This window comes from Montipora capricornis, chromosome 7 (assembly GCF_036669925.1).
Source record: "Montipora capricornis isolate CH-2021 chromosome 7, ASM3666992v2, whole genome shotgun sequence".
Taxonomy (NCBI): domain Eukaryota; kingdom Metazoa; phylum Cnidaria; class Anthozoa; order Scleractinia; family Acroporidae; genus Montipora; species Montipora capricornis.
This window is the reverse complement of record NC_090889.1, coordinates 25,529,273-25,550,583: the sequence shown is the minus strand read 5'-3', so window position 1 is coordinate 25,550,583 and position 21,311 is coordinate 25,529,273. Positions and strand designations below refer to the sequence as shown.

The window sequence follows — 21,311 nt, the reverse complement described above, 5'->3', positions numbered from 1 at the left end:
TTTAACCTACAACTTGTCTGCAAAAATTGAACTCGAAATACTGAAAGCTTCAAACTTTACACACAGGCTTACTCTCACACTCATACGACACTATAAACTGCCTTAACATAAAGAAGGTGAAGAAACGTATTGATAGGGTTGAAGGTGGTCTGTCGTGAAAGTTTCCTGCTTTTAACTCTAAATTTGATAAAACTCGTAAATGTGTAGTATCAGTCTCCCTGAAATCCAATAAAACACACATCACATGACTTGCAAAGAGAAAAGCCATCCACATCTTAATGAGATTTTTGTCCGAGACATATGGAACTTGTAGTCCTTTGAATTATCGCCACGTGCGGCTTCCGTGAAGTTTTATAAAATATGTAAAAATAGCGCAACACTGGGCCGTTAAAGGGGACCTCCACTGTTTTAATAAGAGTCCCCTAAAATGTCCCATTTGTACTTTTTTAGAAGATCTGAAAATTCGTGCCAAAGAAGTGGTGCCAAGAAAAGTCGTGTGCCAAAAAAGTCGTGCCAACAAAAAGTCATGCCAAAAAAGTGGTGCCAAGAAAGTCGTGTAAAAAAAGTGGTGCAGAGCATAGTCGTGCCAAGAAAGTCGTGCTGCAGAAAAAAGACAAAAAGAAAACCAATAGTCGTGCCAAAAAAGTTGTATAAACAAAATTTGATGAGGAAAATATAGTGGACCTAAATGGTCACCGTAGGAGAGGGTAGGGGTTTTGCTCTGACACCGAACGGACACTGCAGAACGCCAAACGCCTACATGTAATTTCGAACGCCAAACGTTCCAATTTTTTGTTTGGAGCTAAGGCATGTAGATATGTTCGACAATATTAGCTAAAAGCCAAACATTTTGAGCCAATCATTTTAACCTAAAACCTAACATTTGAAAGTCGGCGCTTTAATAGACGAAAGCTACCCGTTTGGCGTTCATCGACATGACCCACCCGTCCCTCTGAGTTTTGGAGAAAGTGCGTCTTCATTGAAACTACCTTCGACCATATTATAGCGTATTTACATGAGACCTGGACGAACTCAGACTGGTATGAACTTGTACCGGTATAGAATTTTTGTAGGCGTTTACATGGAACCAGGACGAAATGCTTGGTGCCTGGTTTCGGGATGAAATGATGTATTTTGTTTAATAAATATATAAACTGACCCAAAAGCATACAGGTTTGAAATTTCTCGACCCGATCTGAGATTTGTTGTGATTTACATGAAACCGGTACGAACTCAGACCGGCAGGAGAATTTCTCGTCTCGGTCCTGCAACCGAGACGAAGTCAAGCCGGCCTGAGTTTATTGTCAGGCCAGTCTCATGTAAACGCATAAAAAGAAATGTATGGAGGCCGATACGAACTCATGTTGGTCTGAGTTCGTCTCGGTCTCATGTAAATACCCCCTTAGTAAAGACATCTGCAACTGATTGGAACCCACCACAAAGTGTTTGAAACGTAGTCGCTAGTGACTGTGCTTTTCTGTTCGCTGTGGACTTTGTGGTACATTTTTGGTAAATGTTCGGGGATTTTTGCTAATTTAAGATACTAGAAAATCCTTGAGTAATTGAACAATGATTGAAGTTCTCCTCTGTGTTTAATCCAACATGCAATTGGGACATCAAACGGTAATTTGCCAAACAAAGGTGTCAAGTGGTTTCTGGAGGATCTATGCTATGTTTGAGGGTGTTTTGACAAAGCTATCGAGATTCTGAATGAGTATTTAATAGAAAACTTCGAGGGACCGGAAACATTTTGCCAAATTTACGAGCTGACTTTGCCCCCTACAAAAATACAACCCGACCTTTTGTAATCCAAAATACAACGTATTAATTAACTTTAGAAACCAGCAGGAGGTACATTTCTTCATGTTACGAACATTATAAGAAGTACTTTCCTCACAAAACTATCTTTAATAGCCCTTTCAGACACATATTCTACCTAAAAGACCCCAGTTTGGCATGTTCATGAAAAAAACGATAAAAAAACAACATTTATGCTGAAAAAATAAGTCAAGTTGACCGGCTTAAGCAAGGGCGGGGCAGTAGTGAGCAACTTACTTACGACATCCAGGGCAAGTGCACATTTGAGTTGAATTATTGGCCCTTTTTTTGCAGCACGTTTTGTCCGTGGAGCAGTTTCCTTTGTTGCATTGGATAAGACAGCTGCAGTTATAAATTTATTGATAAGTAGATAGACCTAGAACATTAGGTCTAACATTCTCCAATACCATTCTGAATGAACTGTACATGATATTGTATTGCTAACTTGCGGCGTCCCTCCCCTCCCCCCTCCCAACCAAACAGACTCGTTTACCCGCTGTTAAAAAATAAGCAAACTGAACTGATAATAAGGCTATTGCAATTATAAGCCGTTTTCTTGTTTTTTGTTTTGTTTTCTAAGTTAACCACTCACACAAGTGCAACACAGACCCTTTACTTCTTTAATTTAATTGAACTCCCTGAACTAATCACGGCTATACGAATCAACGACGAAAAAGTTTTGTCATGTTTATAATCTTCACGCCTGTTTTCATGAAATAAGCCCAATATTTAGAAATCAGACAACAAAGCCGAAACGACGGATAGGGTGCAAACATTTGCTTTAGAGTCTTCATGACTGATTCCAAGAGTGAATTAGATAAGAGTGTTGTTATGGCAGGGGTGGGCTCCTCAGCACAGTCACAAATGAGTCTATTCTCGGTTTTCACATGACGTCACGACCGCCATGTTGGTGCCCCTAAACAAAGAAAAGGCGGCCATGTTGGTGCCCCGACCAAATCCTCCGGGAATTTAACTCTATTATTATGCAAACGCTTCCTTTTGTTTTCGTTGAAAAACATGGCTGTTGAGCACGTGAGTGAAAACCAGCAATTTCTAGAATACCCATTTCCCGCGAAAATCAGTTGTCATGTCCCTGAAAAAACACATGAAGCTTGGCAGAAGCAGTCAGGCGTGACATGGCTTCTTCTGATTGGTTAAAATTGGCGGCCCTTTGTTTGTTTCGCGAGCAAAGTATATCTAAAAATAAATCCATTTGTGACTGTGCTTGGGAAAGGCTGCAAAGTGATAGATCAACACTCTTATCCAATTCACTCTTGGTGATTCTGAATTGAATTTCCCTTGTGTCTAGCAAAAACGTCGTGATCAATGCAAGAAATGAGAGGTATTGCTTCTGCTGAAAAGAAGTCCAAAATATATCTTCGCATCCTTTCCTCATTATGTTTGGATTGTTTCCTTTTATTATCTTGATAACCCCTCTGGCGAAAGGTCTATGTTGTCGGTCAAATCCGTTCTCAGGTTCAGTTGAATCCGTTGTTATGACCTACTAGGTCAAATTGGTGATCCTCATTTTACCTAGGTTAAATATTAACGCAGCTATCAACCTCCCCACCCCCCCCCCCCCAAATTGGTGATCCTCATTTTACCTAGGTTGAATAAATATTAAAGCAGCTATCAACCCCCCCCCCCCCAAATTGGTGATCCTCATTTTACCTAGGTTAAATATTAAAGCAGCTATCAACCTCTCCCCCCCCCCCAAATTGGTGATCCTCATTTTACCTAGGTTGAATAAATATTAAAGCAGCTATCAACCCCCCCCCCCCCCACCCCCAAATTGGTGATCCTCATTTTACCTAGGTTGAATAAATATTAAAGCAGCTATCAACCCCCCCCCCCCCCACCCCCAAATTGGTGATCCTCATTTTACCTAGGTTGAATAAATATTAAAGCAGCTATCAACCCCCCCCCCCCCACCCCCAAATTGGTGATCCTCATTTTACCTAGGTTGAATAAATATTAAAGCAGCTATCAACCCCTCCTCCCAAAAAGACTGAAAACACCGTCTTACGCATCTAAACACATCTTCTTATTGTTCTAGATCATCTTATCGGTTTCTGTATTCATACACCTATCAACAGTTCAATATAGCAAGGGATCAAATAATTTCAATATGCACTTACCGGTACTCGAATTCGGACCCTCCGGATCTGTAGTTCTGTGTCTTTATGACTACACTACAACGACGAACACGCTTAACCCAACACAGTTTTTTTCATGATTTACTTTTGTATAATAAGTCAATAGACCTTATTCACGATGGCCGCCATGTTGGATTTGCTATTATCATGCAAATTAGCTACACACTTCTTAGGGGGGCAAACAACACAAGTTCGAGAGGTTATAACGAACACCTTAGCCACACAGATGATTTGCTTCACGTTCATTGAATGTTTATCACCTAAGCAGTAAAATACAATCATTAACCCTTTCACTCCCAAGAGTGCCCCTTATAGATTTTACTCTGTCGAACGCCAGACGATTTTACTCGTCCATGGGGAACCCCACGGGGGTGAAAGGGTTAAATAAGTTACTTCGACGTTTTTTAAGTGAAAAATGAGCAGATAACGAAGTAGAAAGTCAAAATGTCAAAGGCAATCAAAAGATATTAAAATTTATAAAAGGTACTTAATTCTAAATACTAAAATGGAATTTTTACAATGTTATGTTTCAATGTTTGCCCCCCAGCATAACACATGGCTAATTTGCATGACAATATGAAATCCAACATGGCAGCTATCGTGAATAAGGCCTAATGATATCCAAGTATAATAACTAATCCCAACCTGACCCTAATTTTTCTCTAGGCACAATTCATCTGAGTGCGTATTCAACCAGGTCAAAACGGATTCAACCTGTGAACGGATTTACCGGTAACATTTACACCTGGCATAGCGTTTCGTAGGCGAAATCAGTCGATGAACCGTGCGTATTGCAGAAAACCTACTGATCACCAGGGCCCTGTTGTTCAAAAGCCGATTAACTTAATCCAGGATTAGCGTAAACTTTTGTTTCATGTTTTCAACTTTTTGGTTAAAGTTTCTTTTGCTTATTTTTGTTTTTAAAGATCGACATCTACTAATGTAAATTTTGTTCGAATATCAGCGTCGAACAGCATTTGGGAGTAGAGAAATAAACTTCTTGGTTAATTTTTAATCTGGGATTAGCGTTAATCGGCTTTTGAACAACCGGGCCCAGTAATTATACAGTCAGAAATTCCTTTTAGTGAGAATTAACGTAGCTATTACGGGGGCTCTCGCAATTGGTTCTTTAAAGCAACGTGTACAAAGACAAAATGTAAAAAACAAAATCAACTGATCCCGAAGACCTGGCCTCGGTTGTTCAAAAGGTGGATAACGCTAATCAAATTCCAACGGATTAACACTAGCAAAACCATCTCTGTAAAGGCACAATGTGATTAACTTCCTATTTAAGTAAAATGCACGTCCAAACAACAAAAAATATATTTTGACTTGAATTACAAAAAAATAGAAGCTACATTAAAAAATAATGGGGAGCAAGCGAGAGAAGTTACACTTCCCTTGATAAGCGTGGTATCTGGGGTTAAGTTTGCTGCAGCATCGACCGTCAAAAGCCCGGCTACGCTGCGAAATTGACTTAACACTGAAATCTATTAGGTGCGAAGATGGCACTGGTCTATGACTTACCCTGCCTTTCTAACCTATCACTGCCGTGCCCAATGACATTATTCTGGCGTCTTTCTGTTGATCTTCCGTGCTCATTTTCGGTATAAGCAGACGCAAGTAAAACGCTTAAGAGGAGCAGTAAGGCTCCGGCAATGAAGAGGACCCTCCAAACTTTCATGATATACCTGAAAACATTTCTTCGTATTCAAAGCGCAATTACTAATTGCGTTACGTCACTGTTCAAAACTGAGAGCGCGCGCAATGTTAATTAAGAACTGTGTCCTATTTCCAAGGATCAGCACGCTTTTAGGTCATACTTGAGCCAAATTTTGGAAAATAAAGAAAAAAGTCTCGATTCAATTAATTACTGAAAAAAGCCTCTGCCTACTCTTGCAAGCTCCATGTGAACACCTTTACTGTCTTCTTTCGTTCTTCGCGGAAATCACATTCTTTCCCTTAGTAAACCTCGAACAGTTATGTTCTTTGTTTTTTTTCTGCGACGCTTTGGCGAGACGTCCACAGGTTTTGTGTAACTGGATCCTCCTTTCCTCTTGTTTAAACATGTCGTCTGCGCATACGTAAATGTTCTGGCCTTCCGAAACGTACCATACCAAAAAAAGAGATGTTGGGTTTTACAAGGAATTGACATCTCAGTTGATTCTACAGGCATTAACGTAACATGAGAACCGTGCGTGCCTGGTCTTCTCGCATAGGACACAGATAGATCATCCCGTCGTTAATTTACAATATTTAACGTGGATGTCTAGGCTTGGAAGAATAAAGAAAATGAAATTGAATAATTTTGGCGATAGCATCACAGGTACCCCAAGCTAACGTTGTAATTTGATCGTGACGATCAGTAATAAGGGAATTTAAGAACGTGTTTAAGGAGTCGAAAATATAACACGTTTGGAACAAAAATGCCTTACCTTGCATTCTTGATACCGTATCAGCGTTTCGTACTTCGGCCATTTCAGCACGATTCCAGCGGGTTTTAGGTTGATTCGAAACTCCGATGAAGCAGTCGGATACATAAACTGATGTAAATTCTTCCACAAAGCTCTAATCGACCCTACATTCCACTCGGACCAAGCATGATAGTGCTGCTACATATTTCAATCTTCATATCAGACACACTTTCACGGAAAGGAATTGAAAAATCGTCGAAATTGACATATTTTCGCAAATGCTCTATTCCGATAATTATTCCAGATTGACGATTTTATCACACCACTTTCGATTCTTTCGTGAAAACACTATATAGTGAACCTTGTAATATTTTTTGGCCATCAATTGTTTTAGTACACTTTACAAGCACAACTACTATATTAATATTTACAAATTATTAATACCATTTAGATTTTTCAATATTACAATCAATTCATTACATAATTATTCCCTATCACCAACCCCGGTTTCATACATTCCATGCAGTCTATTGTAGCCCGAATTCCAGATTTCACATGAAATTGAGAAATTTCAAGGCTTGAGCGGGAATCGAACCCATGTCTCTCTGATTACTGGTCGGGCATGCTAAGCCACTCTACCATCAAGGCTACCACGGTGGCAACGCAGCAGATTAACGAGGTGACTTAGCAGCGTGGGGATTCTCGCTCACGGCAAAAACCAATTTTTCGGATGAGTGTGTCGAAAGGTAAAATGCACGGTATGTGTTTGTGTCTGCAAGAATTCCAGATTTCATTTCGATCAAAGAACTTTTAAGAAGGAAACTGCAAATGGCTACAGTTTCTGTTTTGTCGATACTGACCCAAATCATAATGATCGAGCAAACTAATTTCGGGATTACTTTCGTTTGCATTCCTTCGTCCGGTCCTAGCGCCAAATTCAGAATCAACCAATCAGAGACAATTAAGGCATGACTTTCTCGCACACATCTTCCCGCGCTTAGTGATGGCTGCATGTATTTACCCCTCGTTTTGATTGGCTCACTCGATCTGATGCGTCTGCTGTGATTGGCCAAGGAAATTACCTCGATCTTGGTTTCATAATAGGGACCTTAAGATCACAGACGGCGACGGCCGTGAAAACGACATGTATAATAGTGCTAGTTTATGTTTCTAAAAGTGTTTCGTGATTATTCCAGTTTGTTCAACCTCCTCAAACTATCCAAAATATCCAGGAACTGAAATGGGAGGAACAGTGTTGAAACTAAGAAAGAAAATCAAAGATTTGCCCTTGAGCGCTCGCGTCTTCCTTAGAACTTGAAATTTGGTCATTTCACGTCGCAGAGAGAGAATGGGAAAGAAATGTACAAATTTTAAAGCGCACGCGCAGAACCATTGCTTTACTCACTAATGTCTACAATCTCGACCCCAGAGCTCTTTTCTCGTCCGAGGGAGAGAGGAGCTCTGGGGAACCCTGAAACAAAGTGTCCTCTTATTGGTTTTCGTGAAGAACAATCAAAAGCGTCTCTAATTGGTGCATTCATGTTAGCACGAGGATTGAGCAGGCGCCGTAAGGTTCAAATAGCCAATTTTTGGCTATAAAGAATCCTACAGCGCATGTTCTCCTACACAGAGTTTCCCAGAGCCTTGGGTCGATCCGATACTATGGTGACGAGAATGTAATGTCTATTGCTTGGTGGCCTGCCGTCCTAGATCTTAAGGTCCCTAATACTTCTTGAAAACCGACTAATTTATACCACATATTTTAATCTAATCGTTTGTGCTATAGCACGCCAGGTTTTTGAGACGCAGACGGCAACTGTTTTCTCTTTAACTTGTCTTCACACAACCACATTTATATTATTGCTATGTATCTTTTCTCGATTAGAAATGATTAGGTTAAGAATATGGGAGAAAGTACTGTCCTAGCATTCGAAGTGTGCACTTCCGGTTATCGTCCGAGTCTCTACGAAGTGCTACTAAAGCTCCCTGATGTGCATGTTAGAGCGATGTTCTCTTTCAAAGTACGTTGATATCAACCTCCTTCAATCATGGTTTTTCTCCATCCCGATCTCTCAAAGATACAAATTTTTGGCGCCATTGCTGAAATAATAAAAGGAAACCTCTTGACATCCACGTGAACCTTGTCGAAGCCTTCAACTTTTTCAAGAAGTGAATGTGAGTGCCCCATTCTGTTACAAGGTGGTTCGGCCAGAAGATGTGAGAAAGTCATAATCTCAATACTGTCATCAGCCACATCCTCTGCCTTAGAATACCTGGAAAGATGCACAGTGATTCACTTTATCTTTTTGAACTGTATCAGTTATTGTACAGAAAACGCAGGAAACGAGTACAAATATTCCACGATATTTGTACAGTAGACAACCGGTTTGACTATAGTTGAGGTGCTGATGTTTGCCCCGCGCTTGTCACGAACAAATCTGTCACACGTTCTCGACGGTTGTTTGCAATTCGCTTGCTAAACATATAGTGCGAAAATGTTGGATAACAAAATTAATAGCTAATTAGATGTTTTGGTATGTAGTATTGCTGAGTCTTTCTACTCGTTGTTTTCTTCGATACGACACACCAAACCATCTCATAAGATTTTCGTATGGGTAAAAAGACTGATAGGTGGTTTTCAAATTACGTCATCGCCGCCATGTTGGTGGACGAAAACAAAAGATCTCTCATTAGCTCCTTTTCTTCCTCAATCAACCAGCAATTGTACATTTCAGCACTGTTATCTGTGTCTCTAGAGATTGGTTTCAAACCACCTATGGCCACCAACAAGGATTTATTCAGCTCGTTATTGAGGATTAAAGGAATGATAATAGTAATAACAATAATAATAAAATAATAATAATAATTATCATTGTACTTTCAACTTTATTTATGGTTTTCAATATAATTTCTTTTTCCTATCAAGTTGTGGACGGGTGGATAACACCTTACCTCCATTTAGGGTTGATTTCCCCAAACCTTGACACACCAGTCTGCGCTGCGGCAACAGAAATATGAACATGACAAGGCCCTGAGGAAAAAAAACTACCATTAGTCCAAATAGCATTATTTTCTGTCTTGAAGTGAAGAGGGAGGGGGCTGGACAATCTGCGAGCCAGCGAGTCATGCAAGCCATGTGAATTTCACACCCATTTCAAACAGCACTGAAAAACAGTTATTCAGTCTTAACACCCATTTTAAAGCGGTTAGCTTTCAAAAAACTGCGTGACTCACAAGTCATGTTGACTCACATATTTCACCATGTTGGCTCACACGACTCCCGGCCATGGCTCACAGCCATGGCTTGAGTGATTTGCACGGCTCACACTCCTCACTCGGACGGAGTAGAGGAGAGGGGTTCAGGTTGGACAAAAGTCAAACAAAAAGTCAAATTACATGTATGCAGCACTTGAATTAATCATTCATATCTGTTATAAGTTACATTAATTATTGGTTACAAGCAACCAAGCAACATGCCAAGAACTTCTCACAACTCCAGGGATCTTAGCAAGCAAATTCAGATCACAAACCTGTCTCATTATCCATAAGTTTGTGAAGTCTTTGCAACGCAACTCCACCAGGATAGTTGCGATGTGATATGAGAAGCAATAAGACAGTCACCATACAGTTTCCCAAGAGACCTCCCATGGTAATAACTTTGACAGCAGTGGACACAAGGGGCCTCCATTTGCCTTCATTCTTATATCTTAAAGGCAACAAAACAATCATAATTATTGGACGTTTTTAGAGAAGACAGTTAGCTGAACACCCTTGAGGATGGAAATCATCTAATGATCTTTGAAAAATTATTGAGGAAAGATATTATTATTTTGGTGTCTTGACCACAGTAATGTACAAGACCTAGAACGTTTCTAAGATCCTTGTGAATAATTTATATATGCAAAGATTTTTGCACATCTACCTCCTGAAATGCACATTAATACCGGTAAAAGCATGATCAATTTTGACAAATAAATGCCAACAACTTTCCCATGAAATCTCAGAGACAACTACCTGTTCATTACTATACTTATTTAAAAAGGTCTTAGCAAGAAAGATGAGCATTCTTTGTCTTGGCCAGGATCCTTAAGAATCTTTGGAAGAATAAAATTGCTGTGGATTATGTTAGTTGAGAGCTTGGAAGGTCTTTCAAAACACTTAAATGTTAAAAACCCCACAAAAAGGCCCACACTGATAAAGACAATAATATTGTGAACCATGTTTCAGTCATGTAAAGTGACCTCAAGTTGGCATGACATCTACATCCTAAGATCTTTTTATTTCCCCACTCGGAAGATCCTACAACCAAGGATCCCAGCTTTCAAGCTAAGAACAACTTTTTGCATGTAAACTGAAAATTTATGCCATGAAGATCATTCAACAAATGCTAAGATCTTCTTTCAGCAATGAAGACAGTCCCTCACTTGGAGCAATAAACTTACATAAAACTCATTCCACAGGCTGCTACAGCATTGAATACTGGAACAACATAAATGATGAAGCGAAGCTCCTTATGTGGAAGAAATGAATACAAAAACACAAAACCGATGGACGGAGCTGCTAGTGTCCAGGTTCTCCTGTCACGCCACAGACCAACGGGAACTAAGAGGAGAGCAAAGAGTAGACATCTGGGAAGAACAGAGTAAAAATACCAAAGGAATGGAGATGTCTGTATTTTGTGAAGGAATCTTTGCTCTGAAAAGTTTATCTTTTCCTTCATCATCCCTGGCTCAATATTGAATTAAAATAAACTTCAAAGGCATGAACATTATTGCTTTAAAGAACTGGTTTACCTAAATGGTAGAAATACTGCTGAGGGGAAGAGAGATGTTCAAGTATGCTTGCAGTACTTTAACGATGGTTCATGCGAGGAAATGAAGGGAGATTTTAAGAGGTCTTGAGCAGGGCGGGTACAAAACTGGACGCCCTCTCAAGAAAAGAAAAACAATAGTTAAGGGATACAAGCATGTACTTCATGAAATTGTTCTAATAAGTTGCCAAGTACTATCATGATTCATGTAAGGTAAAAGTACGTCCCATGCAAGCCATCTTGGGCTCATTACGGTGGAACTTATCCTGGTTTCGATAGCATGAAGCAACTGGAAGAATTATTACTTCTCCCCCCCCCAAATGGGATACTAGTCCATCGCAGGGTTACCCCAAGCAGTATATCGCAGGTACCCATTTATACACCTGGGTGAAGAGAGACAGTGTGGAGTAAAGTCTCTTGTCTAAGGAAACAACACAATGGGAGAGCTACGCCTTGAACCAGCAACCCTTGGAATTGAGAGGCCGGCATGCTAACCACTATGAATCATGTGACTGATACACATGTAGGTAAATAAGTAAGTGTGATCTGTTTGATTTAAAAAGATAAGTTGTGGTCAAAATAACTATGCATCGTTTCTGAAGAAATGCAACGTAAATATCCCCCTGAGAGGAAATGTGCGTACCAGTAAAAAGACTGAAGAAAATAAAAGGGAATCGAGTGACACTGTATACCTGCCAAGTGTCACGCCTAAGGCATGACTGTCACACCTGCGGCTCAGAAACTTTGATGACACGCCTACTCACGCCTATGTTCCAATTTCTCATGCCTGGTAGAAACGCTACAGTTATTACAGCATTGGGGGACACATTTTGAAAAATATATTAAGATGTTAAAGAAACTGAAACCAATGAGAGGAAATAAAAGTCCATATGAATGATCGACTTTCTCTGAATTCTCTCATTTTCATTAGGGAAAGTCACTGAAGACGACGTAGGTTGGGAATGAGAAGGTCAAAGTTGTCGGACTATTTCCCGTTCCGGTAGTGGTAACAAAGTTGGTTGTGGTTCCATGCAACCACAAGCTATGTATCATCTTATAAGTATTCAAGCATCGATCAATGTACTGGCTAGACTGATGTCTTCGGAACATCTTCGAAAGTCTTCAGATATCATCATAGCCATACAAAAAACCCTGGCACCCTCAGGAGAAAAATGTCACGCCTATAAATTTAAGGACGTTCGCGCGAAAATTTTTCAACATTGATTTTTTTCTGAAACTTTTACCACTGTAAGATGATGAGTTAGTTATGTCAGAAATGTAAAAAAAATGGGGGGTCACCGACTTCGTTTTGGAGAGAACATGCCCGGAAAACACCCAAAATGTGACAAAATCAGGCTTCGTTAGCGAATAAGGCCACTGTCTGTAAACCCAAATATATTGCAATCAAATCTTTGAAGTGAAATCTTCCCTGCCAAATATTATTTAAGTGGACTTATTAAGTGAATTTAGTCAACTGGTGAGGTTCCTTAAAGATCCAGTTCACATTTAGCGACCACAGTTTCACGCGCCTTGCAGCTGTAAGATGGCAGGATTTGATGTCCCGTGAGCAGAAATCTTGAAATTTTTTTAACTTTCCACATTGATGTTTTGTTCATTTTTGGACAACGTGGAGAGAAATGTAAATAAAATCCGTTTCTGGAAAGAAAAATAGGGGTCACCGAACGTCCAAGACCGTTAAATCCAGGCAAAGCTATAGCAATGGCCTTTTGCCCTATCATTTCTCATTTTATTACTTAGTGTGCGCGCTCGTGTATGACATGGCGTGTGCATTTGCGTGCGCAGTAAGTATGCGCAGAAACAATTGGCACGAACGTCCTTAAAAAGGTTGGCAGGTATAACATTGGCATTGAACATGTTGATCATTTCTGAGTTCACTTCAACGTCTTTCTCACAGCAAGTTAAAGTGCAAATTGCTGTGGTTAGATGTTCTACTTTTCGTTTGACTGAAGTACAGTAATATACAATGTACATGAGAAATACTTGTGAATTACCAAATTCAGCTTGACAGTGGTTAATATTAACAGCTTTATTCAGCACTCGTCCTTTGAGATGCCTTTTACGAGAAAAGTTCACGTAAGTTAAGCCCTGTCTAGCAGGGCTGGTACATGTAATTTGGTGGGAGACCAACAAGGTATACAACATGTGATTGCCTTTCGTACATGGCACATGAATTGTGATGCCGGATTGTTAATTGGAATACTTATATTTAATTAATGGCCAGAATCCTGACCATTCATCACTTAAGTTTAGCCTAAAGCTGTGATAAAATTTAAAACGGATAAGAGAAGATTAAAGAGAAGAAGATAATATAAAAGATAAAATTAACCAGAAGACTAAGAAACAGAGTAGTTTAATTACAGGTTAAGTTGCCTCCAATTACGAACATGGTTGCAAGCTTCTGTTCTAATTGCTTACACAAGATAGAACCGCGCATCTTAATTTCTCCATTTGCGGATAACCACAATTTCTTGCGCCTTTGTTCTTACTACAACTGCAATTCCTTGCGTTTCGAAGAAAAATGACTGTGTCCTTCCCCAATAAGAGAGTTGCCTCGTTTCTTTGCTTCAGGCTCACTCACTGAGGCAGCAATTTAAAAAGTGAGACTATTGTTCCTGGACCGGAGACCTGGTTAAAAGGACACGCACAAAATCATGTAACAACGTCAACTCCTCACTTCAGAAAGTTTCTGCAGTTGAATTGACAGGTTTTGCTTTATGAAAATGTCTTGACCCTGACAATGAAACCTGATTAGTTTTATCCTAAAAGGAAAATAAATCAAGTTCGTGGTATCATGTGAAGCTGAATAAAACATAAAATGTTTGTAAAATATTGTTACTTTTGAGATTTTTTTTCTGGGCTATGTTGGGTCTGAGAATGAATAACAGCGAGGAACAGGATGTTGAGCAGACCACTTGGATCGATTTGGCTAAGAGAAGAGTGCACCAGATTTGATTGGTCTGTGGAAGGTCAGCCATTTGAGCCCAGCCTGGACCAAAATACAGGATTTTCAAATAACTGAGGAAAAAGTGTGGTAATTTCATCAGCACGCCTACCATAAAGAGCAAGCACCATCTCTGTTGGACATTATTCAGAATGAGTTGTCAAATATACTTGGAGAAAATCTTCTAAATTGGACTATGCACTCACCAACGGAACATCATGCTGAAGCTAAAACTATAAAAAAGAGTTGAAAGAGCGATTTAAGATGGGTGATCAGCAGTCACAAGAGAGACTGCATAGAGGCGTCATTGGTTGACCACAGAAATGAGAGGAAAGAGTTCGCTACAGGAAAGGCAACAGGAAGGTACAAAGACCTCAGAAGTTAAAGACAGGGGTAATGGGTACTGTAGTTCATAAGGGGGAAGGGGTGTCATGTGAGTTGATGAGACGAATGACAGGGAAAACATATAGAGGTGTCAGAGTTCATAGACAAAAGTCACATGTGGATGTAGGAAAAGTGTTTAGGGGGTTAGTAACAGGAATGTCAAGAAAGTATAAAGCAAGGTTAGGGCACCCGAAAAGGATGGACATGTGGTGGTTTTGAAGACACTGAAAATAATTGAAGACAATTATTTTTTTACAGGAATGACAGGGGAAAGGTATAGACACTTCTGAGGTTCAAAGGGGAGATTTGCTGTGGATGTGGGAACAGGGAGCATCAGGGGAAGGGATAGAGGTACCAGGGGGACAGAGATATGGGTGTGACAGGGATGGCTACAATGGAGACCAAGACTATTTACTCTTCCACCTTTCAAAGGATACACCCAATGTGAACTCTTATTCTGTATCGTATTGTACCATAGCACTTCTCCTTCAGGCCACAGATATCTCCTCCAGAAAACTGAATCAACAGAAACAGTCAACGCTGATGAATGCAAAAGACAGCATGTCAGTCATTAAGCAACCAAATGTTATGAGGCATAATTTTTATTTGAAAACCTCTGAAGAGTGATACCTCTGTAAAAAACTGGCGAATGCCAAACAAATGTAACCTTTAAACCCTGAAGAGGCCCCCATTGAAGAGTTAAATTGCCTGGTGTTAGAGTGAGTTTCAATCGCGTGTCGTAAAACCAAAACCACAGTAATTACTTTTGCCAAGCAAAAAGAACAGAGACAATCCAGTAAATCAATCAAAACTCAAAGTAATTACACGTAGCCGACACAAGGCATGGGAAAATGTGCATGCGCAAGCCACAATTGACTTTGGTTTTGCTTCTGATTGGTTGAAAAACTGGTGCAAGAACTTTGAACCAATCACTGAGGGAAGTAATGCAAAACCAAAGCAATTTGCTAATTACTTTCGACACTCAATTGAAAACCGCTCTAGAGAGAGCAAAATCTACAAATTAGTGTCTCTCTTAGGAGAGAAAAGGGTTACCCGGTAATGGGGTACTGTACCTAAAAGTTGATTTCCTCTATTACAATACATTATTTCAATCTGTGCTATGTGAAAGGTTTTGGGCAGTAATATCCTGCTTGTTATGCCTACATTATAGCCCTTACCCAACGCACTAAGTCCAGCTGATGCTGAGTGAATAATTCCTGTCAACAACGAAACACGCAGTGTAACAAGCTCCAGTACAAATATAAGTCCAAGTAAAATGCACAACTCTGATCGGAAAATGATGATGGCAAATGCTGATGTCCATATAAACTTTGAATGATGCTGGTCTAACCAGAATCCAAGAGCAAGAAGAACTGAAGAGAGAAAAGAAAAGAAAGCCAATGAGGCCAGTTCGATCTTTAAAGAAAGCAGGCCTCCAGTGCAAGTACTGAGTAGAGGAATGGATGCTTGTTTTCTTTGGGCAAACAAAATTGATGCAGGAATTGTTGGAACATAATGAGTTGATATTCTCACAAAAAATAGAGCTTTGGTAACATCACATGGTTAAACATAAATTGACAACTACAGCCCCTGTGCATTGCTTGTACACACGGTCCCACAATAATAATATTATTATGTAAACACTACTCAATTTAACAAGGCTTGGAACAACTGCTAATAAAAAAAAAATGCATGGTAAAACATTCAGCATGCTTGGTTTTTGTTTTCAGATGTCACAAAATTTCACCCAATAATTTGGTTCACCTGATTAACAAATTTGTTTATACATGTAATGTGTAATGTAACTATGATTATTAATGCCAGTAATATGACTGGCATAATTTTGAGCCTTTTTCAATGGACAGTTTGCCACAGAAGAAAACAATAATGAAACCTTTACATTACAGATGTGCTTTAAAATTAGCAACCTACCCAAGACAAGAGCAAATGTGTTTGGTAAGGGTCTTGAGATGTAAAATAAAAAATGAAATTGTGTGATTGTAATCAGCACCACAAAGAATCCAACATCAAAGCCAAATCTGCGTGAGATGGAAGTCCTGAACTTAGAAAAAGCAAACAGGCCGATTGATCCAAGACAAAAGCGCACTGAAAACAACAAAAATGACAGTGATGCCTTTAAAACAAATCTATGTTCATTGTTCACAATCCAAATTTTAACCCATTGACTCCCAGGGGTTCCCCATTGACGAGTAAAATCGTCTGGTGTTAGACAGTGTAAAATACTATGTCTGGCCGGCTTAGGCTGGTTTGGACGTCAAAGGGTTCAGTGAGTGGTTAATGGGGCCTATTAAAAAAATTGACAACTGTTAATTAACCCTTCCCTCCTGAGAGTGAAACTTATAGTTTTTGCAATCTAACGCCAGACGATTTTACTGACCAACGAGAGTGGTCTCAGGGATGAATGGGTTAATCCTTTAAATTTGTTTCCTAAGGGGTTCCCTATTGACAAATAGAGGGAAAGAGTCAAAGAAGAGGTTTGAGCACCAATATGCCACTATGACACAAGAATCGCAGTTACTGTACCACAAAGTACAGTTGTATGTGGCAAGCCAATAATAATAAGGCATTCTGAACTATCCAACAATATTTTTAAAGTAAAGACCCCATAAAATGACAAATATTATTTCTCTTGTTTGAAATATTTATGTTATTGTTTTTGACAAGAAAGTGTGTTTGTCAGGTATGTCAAGTATTATGTGGGGACAGTGTCAGTTCGTAGGAAGTTTGGTGACAGAAAATCCTTGTTTGTAGCACCATTCTCCATTCACAGGACAACAGAAGCAACTTGAGTCATTGGGAGCTTATATAAACAGCTCATGATGACATGTACTCTGAGGTGTTAATTCTTTTATATTTCATGACATTGAAGTTATTCAGCAATTAAGCTGCGATTACCTATCCAACATATTTCCTGTAGAGAAACAATGGGAAAGAATACTGTTGAAGGTATCTGTTTACAAACATTGCTTTTGTTATTTAAATTTGCCAACCAAAGGAACAAAAGGCCCTTTGTTTCGACTGCCAATGAGGCTCTGGTTGGCACATCAATGACTTCTACTTCAAATACTCCTTTTAGTTCCCATAATCTGATATTCTGTCGATACTCCCCATAGAGGAGTCTGATAGCAAAATCTTCTTGTTTATTAATTAACAATTATTCACCGCAGGCAAAGTGATTAGCTTTGCTATTTGCGGGTTGTATAAGATTATAAATTCTGTTTTTATAAAATTAATTTAATAAATGATGATGATGATGATGATGATGATTATCGGTGATAATCACTGAGCCTGAGCTGAATAATTGTTTTAGTATAAATACACAGGTGATTATTTCAAAAAAGAAAAAAAAAACATTTTAACGCGAAATCATCTTCACTTTACAGGGGCAAAATTAAAACGACTACTACTGGCAGCCATTTTGTCTATCGAGGTGATTATCGGCTGATAATCCGAGATAGCGAGGCAATGAGAGCGCGCGACTTTGTATATAATCACCTGTGTATTTATCTAAAAGGCAATACACCAACCAAGTGCATGCGCGCGCACATAAAAATAATTAATTATACCTACAAACTGGGAGGACAGTTTGGATGCACCAGTAAGGTTGCAGAGCGTAACAACCGGATAGGCAACAGCTGACACAACAAGAGGCCCAAGGAATGTCCGTGGAACAACACCTGGAAACTCCAAATGATCATACTGGGCGATAGCAGAAAAAAAAAAGAAAATTTGAGAAGGGAAGATATTTGGATCCCTCAAAGATTTGAGATTTGAAGTATGTGTACCTTGCTAATGTCCTTTCCATGGTACAGCAGATCGTGCATTGCTTGAGTGTTAAAGCTCTCTTCCACTTTGGTGAAAGGGCAAATAAATAAATGAACAGTGAATACAGCCAACAGTGGAGCATCGAAGAAATCCACCATCTTGAAATATCTAAGCCTGGGACGAGGTTAATCGGTTGGGCTTGGAGGGGACGGGTGGGGGATGACTTCACTCTGGAACCCAGCCTCCATCTCCACAAATTCCTTGAGCCAACCCTTTACCTTTGGGAACAGGTGTTTCCTGCGAAATGTCTCATATTTCCCTTGCCGTAGACTTGCCACAAGTCGACCTTACGAGAATCCCAGGAGAAAATGTTTTGGCGAGCGAAGCGTGATTTTTTGGACGCGAAGCAGATGAGCGAGCGACGAAGGACTTTTTGAAAGTCTACCCTTGCCGCTGCGATAGCTCTGTTTTGATTGGCTTTTACAACAGTGGGCTTGCTGAATCTCCCGAGGGAGGCGTTCTATAAATAAATCTACTCCGGAAAGGAACAAAAAGAGGAGTATGGGTGATAGAGGATCCCCTTGATGATCAGTTCGTGCTACCAGTTTTCAGCTGAAATTACTTAATTATCTTCTGGTAAGTTGACGTACCAATATGGATAAAACAATGAACAAATTCTGAGATTAATAGCATTTGTGTATAAAGTGGAGCTGAACTGAACTGGTATTGAATAGAAGAGTTATGACACGTTGTTTAGGGACAGATATTTCTCTCCCGTCTGTGGACTTGTCGGGGACAAGGTCTGGCACCTGAAATCCTGGGCTGTGCGACATAGAAAGATCTTATTAATGCTGCCTGTTTTTTTATTCGGGTATTTGTTTTGCGCATGCAAAAAAATCTTATGGAAAAAGCAGGTTCTGAGGAAATTTGGGGTGTCTTTTCAATTCGTCGCTAACACTTTTTCCAAATCTTAAATAAAAGTTAAGTCAGAACTTGTTGTTTTACACTCATGTATCCATCTGTTATTTCCATTCATATCATAAAATTTAAATCTAATCTAAATCAGAGTGGAAACCTCGCTGCTTCGTGCTTGCAATTTCGTTGGAGTGCAGACATGAAATCACCTAACCAATCGGAAGGTTGCTCGAAGTCAGTTTCATTTTTCGAAAATCCTGTGCGCCACTTGTAAGATGACGTTTCGAACTGCACCCTGGGTAATGAATCCGCAATACACCAATACATACCAGACATATTCATTGCAGTGTGACATTTATTGATCTCATGTTATGTTTCAGCCAGAATAGTACAGGACCACAACAAAGTGTTGTTAAACAGAGAAATGTTTGAAATACAAAAGAGTCTGATAACTCTTCTATAAGAAAAGATCGAGAACGAGACATTTTTCAAATCACTTTCTGTTACAACTACAATTTTTTTTCCTGAAGTTGTTTTTTGACGATATTATAAAAAGAAACTGGTAAACGGTGGAAAATCAACAGCCGAAGTAAAGTTACGTTTTAGGGTTGATGAAAAACAAAGACATTTTTTGTGCTTAAAGACAGGCGTATAAGTAAGGTAACGTTGAAAGTAACAGAAAATTCAGATCTGTGTCGTCACAAAATGCCACGAGAAAAAGTAGTCTGAAAATAAAGAAAATAATACAATTAGGTTGCTGTCTTGAGAAGGGTTTTTTAAATAGGCGGTCATTCCCAGAAAACATGCCTTTCGCTGTGCTTCTCTAAACGTGCGGACGCCGTGCGGCCGCCGCGCGGTGCCCGCGCCTACCAGCGCGGTGTGTTAAAGATGGCGGTGTAGTACGTATCTGCGAGTATTAGGCCATCGAATTGTGCACCTACCTCAATGGTCGGCATCAAACTTACTAACGTTGTGGAAAGCCAGGAACAACTTAAAGAAAACCTAACCTGGGCTGTTTTCCTTTTCTGATATTTGACAATTGTTTCACTCGCGCTTTTTGGATATGAGATGATAGATTGCAACTCGGCTATAATCACCTCATATCCAATAAGCGCGAGTGGAATAATTGTTTTATTAAAAAATGCCCACAAATTATGGATAAATCTTCCCTACTTTATTTTGTAAAACAAAAAACTGATGTGTACAGTTACTGATATTTGTAGGGCATGGTTTAATAGTTCATATACCTTGATGGCTAAGCCAATCAAAGCTCGAGAAATGCATTATCCAATGATCTAGTTTGTAATAATGATTATTATACCATAATGTTGATGATCCGGCCATAGTAAAATTCCTAATTTTGTGAAGTAGATACGATAGTTCAAGCTTCCGCTGAATTAGGATGAGATAGCCAACCACTTTTCATTCTTATTAGTATGTTTTTATAGGAAAAAGGCAACAATGACTCCATAAGAACGAAAACTCTCATTGCCTTGATACTTAAATAAACTTAATCCCCCTTTCCTCATTTTTCTTGGCAAAAATAAGGAAGTGAAATGGCCAAATCAAAAGTTTTGTAGAGAACAAAAAGAAATGACAATTAATATTCAATCAATATCTCTCTTGAAACACAAGTGCTGTTTCTGGGTTATTATTCAGTTAACTCATTTCAAGGGGAAAAGATGGGCTGTTGCTCAGTGATTACGAAATGGCACATATTGTTTTCACATTCCTTTCTCGTCGGCATCCAGTTTTGCATACGCTTTTTATTACGTTGTCAAGAAATAGTAAAGTGAAAAGAGCAAGTCCCTGACCTGTAATAAAATACTGGGGGAAATCAAAACTCATCAGTAAAAGCTGGATACCTGTAATGAAGACATCGAAACGTTGTGTTAAACTTATTTGGCTACCTGGCCCTGAAAAATGACAAACATTAAATCTGAAAACACGACCAATACAGAAAAGTTCGCCCAAGCAATCATTTCAACCCCTAAGCTATTAGGAGTGATTTAAGTCAGTAATATTCTTATATGAGATGTTTCTGCCGTGAAATAATCATTACTTTA

The 21,311-nt window shown here is 39.4% G+C and overlaps 2 protein-coding genes across 2 annotated transcripts in view; both read right to left on the bottom strand.

The window, feature by feature from the left end:
• Positions 1–6,518: 6,518 nt before the first annotated feature.
• Positions 6,519–18,489, bottom strand: LOC138056569 (dol-P-Man:Man(7)GlcNAc(2)-PP-Dol alpha-1,6-mannosyltransferase-like). Its single transcript, XM_068902388.1, has 10 exons — positions 18,351–18,489; positions 18,132–18,264; positions 16,477–16,650; positions 15,723–15,917; positions 14,984–15,084; positions 11,313–11,315; positions 10,831–11,057; positions 9,919–10,094; positions 9,341–9,419; positions 6,519–8,661 (listed from the first exon to the last, which is right to left on the bottom strand). The coding sequence occupies exons 1-10, from the start codon at positions 18,486–18,488 to the stop codon at positions 8,421–8,423; spliced, it is 1,467 nt and encodes a 488-aa protein (XP_068758489.1). The 5' UTR covers position 18,489; the 3' UTR covers positions 6,519–8,420.
• A 2,654-nt stretch (positions 18,490–21,143) lies between these two features.
• Positions 21,144–21,311, bottom strand: part of LOC138055806 (uncharacterized) — a 4,288-nt gene continuing 4,120 nt past the window's right edge. Inside the window, exon 4 of the mRNA XM_068901679.1 lies at positions 21,144–21,161. Coding sequence (XP_068757780.1) covers positions 21,144–21,161 — 18 coding nt within the window. The remainder of the gene's footprint in view (positions 21,162–21,311) is intronic.

Bases quoted from the DNA above. Each gene is read 5' to 3' on its own strand.
- LOC138056569 (XM_068902388.1), bottom strand. From the start codon at position 18,488: ATGGTGGATTTCTTCGATGCTCCACTGTTGGCTGTATTCACTGTTCAT. The intron at 18,265-18,350 runs GTACACATACTT...GCTATCGCCCAG, and splicing joins ATGGAAAGGACATTAGCAAG to TATGATCATTTGGAGTTTCC. The intron at 8,662-9,340 runs GTAAGGTGTTAT...GCATCTTTCCAG, and splicing joins GAAATCAACCCTAAATGGAG to GTATTCTAAGGCAGAGGATG.